The 6,000-nt window shown below is 45.6% G+C and overlaps 1 protein-coding gene across 3 annotated transcripts in view; it reads left to right on the plus strand.

Moving 5' to 3' along the window:
- The window catches only part of SRBD1 (S1 RNA binding domain 1), a 216,416-nt gene that overhangs the window by 23,369 nt on the left and 187,047 nt on the right, over positions 1-6,000 (plus strand). For all 3 annotated transcript variants that reach the window (XM_025204932.1, XM_006014738.3, XM_006014737.3), the window contains one exon: positions 4,154-4,250. In XM_025204932.1, the coding sequence (XP_025060717.1) occupies positions 4,154-4,250 (97 nt within the window). The remainder of the gene's footprint in view (positions 1-4,153; positions 4,251-6,000) is intronic.

The following is a 6,000-nucleotide window of genomic DNA, read 5'->3' on the forward strand; positions in this document are numbered from 1 at the left end:
AAAAACAGGTTCTGGGGTGATCCAGGGAATTACAGACTCTGAAAGCCTTAAATCTGTCCTCATAAATTGGTTGAAATAGTAATTAAAAATTAAATAACAGAACATTTGCATCTGACAAGTTCTGGCCAGCATGATTTTTGTGAAGGAAAATCATGTCTCATTAATCTCTTGGAATTCTTTGAACGTGGCAGTAAAGTAGTAGATAAAAGAGAACCAGCTGATGTAATTCATTTAGCCTTTTTTAAAGGCCTTGACAAGGTACATATTTTTTCAGGAGGCTACTGGAGAAGCTAACTAGTCATATAATAAGAAGCAAAGTGTATATATATATATATATTTTTTTTTTTTTTGGATCAAAAGCTAGCTAGGAGACAAGTGAAGAGTAGGATCATATGATCACTGTTATGACAAAAGGTTAAGTGCAGGTTGCTTCAAACTTCTCTGGGAGGTTTTTTGTTAAATATATTACAGATTGAGAAAGGGGGTGAAGTAGTAAAATTTATAGAAGACACAAGATGAAATAAGCCAAAACCAGAGCAGACTGAGGAATGTGAGAGCTCTGAATAAGCTAGGTAAAAGAGCAACACGATGGACAATGAAATTCTGTGTCATTAACTGCAAAATATGTAGACTGGACAAATTTAAGCCATTTGTGCACTTTGCAGGGTTCTAACTTAATGGTAGCTGTTTAAGAAGAGGATCAGGGTCATATTGCAGATAGCTCAGTAAAGGCTTTGCTGAAAGGTTTCTGCTAGAATTGCCCAAATAGGATGGTTCACTGCATGAGGAATGGGATGGCGAATAATGCAAAGATGTTTTAATACATTTTGTATATATTTCTGGAGTTGCCTCATTTGGAAAACTGCTTTATTAGTCTCTCGATATTGTAGGATATTGCAAAACTATCGTAGGGTAAGAGTATGCAGGGTTCAGAATCATATGAGAATGAACTGCCTGGAAAAACTTGCAAGAAGATCGCTTGAACACGTTAGGATTATTTTTATCTGAGACGGGACCAAGAAAAGAGGAAGCAATTGTAGATACATATGGTACATTGGGCAGACTCATTAGTACTGCTAAGTGTTAGGGCCAGTTAGCCCTCCCACAGTGCTGTGCAAGCCTGGCTCTACTGCTTCTAGTTAAAGAGACAGCCCACATAGAGCACTGCTGTCAGGTGTAGTGAATTTACAGTAGATCTAGGATTTTGAGCAGGTGGGGGAGTGCAATCAGTTTTGGGCCCTGGGCTTCTGGCGCTAGAAGGATATGGTAGGTTCCACTGGCCACCCACCTTGCTTAGGAAGAGGGGTTGGGCATCCTGGTTCTGGCAAGATAGGGTCTTTGGTTCCCATGAATGACTGAAGGAGGAATTGAAAGGAGGTGTAACTGGATCCACCCCTGGAATTACCTCAGAATTAACCTGTGGCCAAGAACTTAACAAGATTTAAAAGAGGGACTGAACACAGTGGACTGATGTCAAGAATATTCAGAGTTGTTTTAATTATTGATAGCAACATTTTTGGAAAAGATGCTTGACTTCTTTGTTTTGGGGTTTATGCTCACCTCTGGTTAACAGACACCAGGATGAGATGTAATGTGTTGGGGGAATGAATAATCCTAAATCTTCCTGTTGTGAGGTTCCTTCACCTTATTTTAAGGCACTATGTACTGCCACTTTCTGACACAGGCATAGATTAGATTAGTTAGAATCTGGGTTTTACAGGAGAACATCTGTTTCATGATCTCCTGGTTCCTGGCTTAGAGCATGGTCCACAGAGCAGGGAAAAATTTGGAGTCACCATCTTCTCTGTGACAGCCCAAGATTCAATTTTCTGTGGCTTGCTGGCAGGAGTGATTGGAGGGGGCTAGAGGGGAAGATGAAGCTTTCTGCAGATTGAGTGTTCAGTGATTTCAGCAGCAGGCGCCAGAAAATAAAGATGATGTTTTTCTGTAGTCCATAACTTTTCGAAATCTTTCTTCAAACTATTAGAAGTATTAAATCCTTTAAATAAAGAAGATTGCATAAAGAAAATAGGCAAACTTAATGCAGAGATTGTTACCTGCTCCTCTACAATATTGAAATGTATAACATTTATAAAAAAGATGGGTGCACCGATTATTACCCAACCATATCGGCCAATGCTGATGTGATAATGGAAGGCATTTTAAAGTACTGACATAAACCATATATATATGGTTTATTTTTATTTTTTTTAGCACGTTCCAGCAGCCTCTTGCGCCACGTGTATCAGTGTCCTGGTCCTTAAATGAATTGAATGAGCTTTAGTTCAAGTGCCCCCACCACCATTTTTAAGTATGGGGATGCTTTTAAGTGGAGCAGAGCCGAGTGGGACAAGGGTGGATGTGGGCTGCATCAGGGATTTCCACTATGCTGCCTTTGCCCCAGGAGATCTGCACTGACTGTGTGCCCCCTGCCCGCTGAGCAGCACGGGGCACAACTTTCCTCCCCCACTGCTGCTGGGTATGCAGGGGGCACACAGCCATTGGAGGGCTCCTGAAGGAAAGGCAGCAGAGCAGAGATCTTTGAGCCCACAGCAAGAAGCCCACATCCACCCCACACATACATCTGGGGGGGGCCACATGCCCCCCCATGCCTCTTTCAGGGGGTGCATGCAGTGGCGGGGAGCTACCCCTGCCCCACACACACCCTCTGGACTAGCCGCCTGTGGCTCTGTCTTGTTCCCTCCCCTGGCCTCAGGTCCAATGCACTGCCCTGGTTGGGCAATGCCACCTGCCCCACTCCCTCCCTCACTGTGGAGGCTCAATCTGTGGAGTGCCCTGTGTCTCACTCCCAGCAGCCCCAAACAGGAGCCCTTGCAAGTTAGTATGCTGTCCGCCTGCAAGGGGAAACCCGCTGTTTTCTGAGTGAACACAGGGGCCCTGGCCCTGTGAGGGAGAGGGAACCCAGGTGTCCAGGGCCTTGGCCAGAAGGTATAATTATTGGTAAACATTTAAGGTGCACTGATACATTGGTCCCATATCGGATCGGCACTAATATAAGCATTGGCAATGCTTAGGAGGTGCATGTGCACCCCCTGAGATTGGCGGTGCACCCCCTGAAAGAAGCACCACTGTTGCTGGTGGTCGCCACTTGCCACCCCACCGCCCTAGCTGCTGACGCCATCGGTGGCGTCTGCGGGTGGTTGCCGTGCCCTGCCCAGCCTCTGGGGGCACTCGTTCATGGATATAAGAAAAATTGACAGTATGGGTAATTTGCTTTTTTTGGCTGATGTGGCCGATAATGTTACTGATAAATGCTCCGTGCATGCATGCAGCCACAGTTTCACATTCAGGTGGCCAGGAGTGCAGCCTGGCAGCATGGAGAGCAGCTGGGTCTGCTAAGTCTGTTGTGAGGGAAGGGGTGTGGGGGAGAGGGACAGATCGAGGCCCCAGGGGTGAGGGAGGGAGTGGGGCTGGGGCTGGGGCATGGGCAGGCTCTGCACAGCTGGGGTGGGGTGTAGGGAGGAGGTGGCAGCTACCACCGCTGCACACACCCCGGGAGGGCATGGAGGGGCGTGCCCCTGAATCTGCGTAGGGCATAGGTGGGCTGCTGCTGCGGGCTGGAACTGGGTGGAACTGTGGCAACGTGTGGCTCCCCCTGGCAGGGGGCTGGTCTGGGTTGCACTTGGGGCAGGCGGCAGTGCCACCCACCCTGATGAACGCAGCCTGGCCCAGGCCCCTGCTGGGTAGAGCCTGGCCTCAGCCCACAACAGCAGCCCACCCTTAAATTTACATGTGTAATCTGTTTCACTTTGCCTAAATTCTCTCAAATTGTTCTCAGAAATTTAACCTGATTATTTTTAATAACTGATGATATATGTAAAGCTCAAATAAGTCTTTTTATAAAATTGGCTAGCTAGTGATGTTCTGATATTCTTCTCTTACTTAAAATTGATTTATAGCAATATAACTGATCATCTGAGCTGTAAAATGGCTTTGTTTTCACATACTTTAGAAAGGAAAGTTGGATAATACTAATTTGGGTATTGCAACACTGCCAATTATTCTAGTCCCTTGTACTAATTTTATTTTTCTTGTTCAATTTTAGTAATATATTTGATTGCTAATGTGGTAATTTATAATGCTCTGTTTTTTAGGCATTTTTTTAATTATTAGATATATGCTTTTTTTTAAGGCCTTTCCACTGTTCCCGAAGTAGAGGCTGGAGTGCAGCATATCTTGGCTGACATGTTTGCAAAAGATAAAGATACACTGGATTTCATCAGAATATTGTAAGTTTGGAAATGTAGGGGTCAATCATTTATTTTGCAGATTATATGGCAATATTCTGGCTCTTTTTGGGGTAGTTTTTCTGGCCAGAGACAGTCTAGTGCTGGAAATACAGTTGATGAAGTGAACCTGAGTTCACAAAAGCTTGTGCACTTGCATGCTCTCTTGCTTGCTCTCGCTCTTGCTGTGTGTGTGTGTGTGTGTGTGTGTGTGTGTGTAAGCAATGGGTATAATATGGGTTAGAAGGCAAGGTAGATGTGCACCTTTATAAACTCACTATATGTGTGTGTGTGTGTGTGTGTGTAGTTAGTTAGTTTATAAAGGTGCATATCTACCTTGCCTCTTAACCCATATTATGCCCATTGCTTTGTTTACTTTGTTTTGTTAGCCCTTAGTCTGGTAAATTTATTTCTGAGAGAGGCAAGACAAATCTGCTTTGGAGAAGGCAAGATGTGTGACCTCCCTCTCTGTCTCCACTCCTCACCCCAACTTTGGTCCTTTCCAGCTTAATGGGAAATTATGGAATTAGAAACTCCGTTCCTTTCCTGCTCCTTCAACTACAGCTTTTTAAGCATTTGCCAGTGTATGGTATGTATGCACCCTGAAATCAGGTTCTTACAGTGGTACTGGATATTGGTGTAATTTGGTGCATCTTTGTTCACATTGCATTCCCTCAGGCCATGGCTCAGTGGAGACCATAAACTTTAATAGTCAATTCTTTGTGGTTCAATACTTAAGATAATGTGTCAGTGTAATTAAAACAGTGCAAAGACAGTGGTCTTATGCTTTAACATAAATATCAAAGCAAGCAAGTTGTTTGTTTTTTAAGCAGAAGGCATTGATCCTTCCACTGTGATTTGAATTTATTTTCATTATAACACATGGTGCCTGGGATTTAATGCCTCTATCTGAAGAATGCTGATTCAGCAGAGGGCTGATTACTATGACTTTCTTATTCTGTTGTATGCTGGTCGGGACAGAGAACAGATTTTGCTGGATTAGTTATGGGAAGCAGTTAAGACAGACAAAGTCATTTTCAGAAGTATTCTGTATATCAGCGTTTCTCAACCCGTGGTTCATGACCTGAAAGTGGGTTGCAAGAATATATGAAAGGGTCATGAATAAACATGAAAAATAGAGTCTCCTTTAGAGGAGAAAAACATAGGAAACTGTGGGCTTCCCCTTGCAGGCTGGCAGAGTTCCAGCGTGCAAGGGGCTGCTTGGGAGAGCAAGAGGAAGGATGATCAAGCAGGGGGTGCCACATGCATGTGCGCAAGCACACATACATTTGGCAGCCAGGCAGTATGGAGACAACTCCTGAGGTTTCCCACAGGTAAGTCTATGGGGTGGGCGGGCACAGATAATGCATCAGAGGGGCGGGAGAGCACAGGCAATGAGTTGGGGGTGGGGGGCACAGAGGGGGTCATGTGTTTTTTGTTTTTTTTTTTTTTGTCCCCCCCTAGATTTGTGCGCCCACAGCAGGCACGGGGCTGCCACCTGGCCGGACCGACACAGGCAGGAGCCATCTCCGTGGTCCAGCAGCAGGACCCAGCACATGAGGGCAAAGCAGAGTGGCAAGACTTGTTGCTGCCATTGCTGCAGCCACCGCCAGAACCTCCATGCCAGCCACACTGCCAACAGCGCAAGGAGTAATGGGGAGGGGGGTTCACTGCCCTCACCTCCTCCCGCCGCCAGCTGCTTGCATGCTGGGTCACAGATCTACCACAGCTGCCACCACCGCCACTGCTTCCC

Source organism: Alligator sinensis, unplaced genomic scaffold (assembly GCF_000455745.1).
Source record: "Alligator sinensis unplaced genomic scaffold, ASM45574v1 scaffold131_1, whole genome shotgun sequence".
Lineage (NCBI taxonomy): Eukaryota > Metazoa > Chordata > Crocodylia > Alligatoridae > Alligator > Alligator sinensis.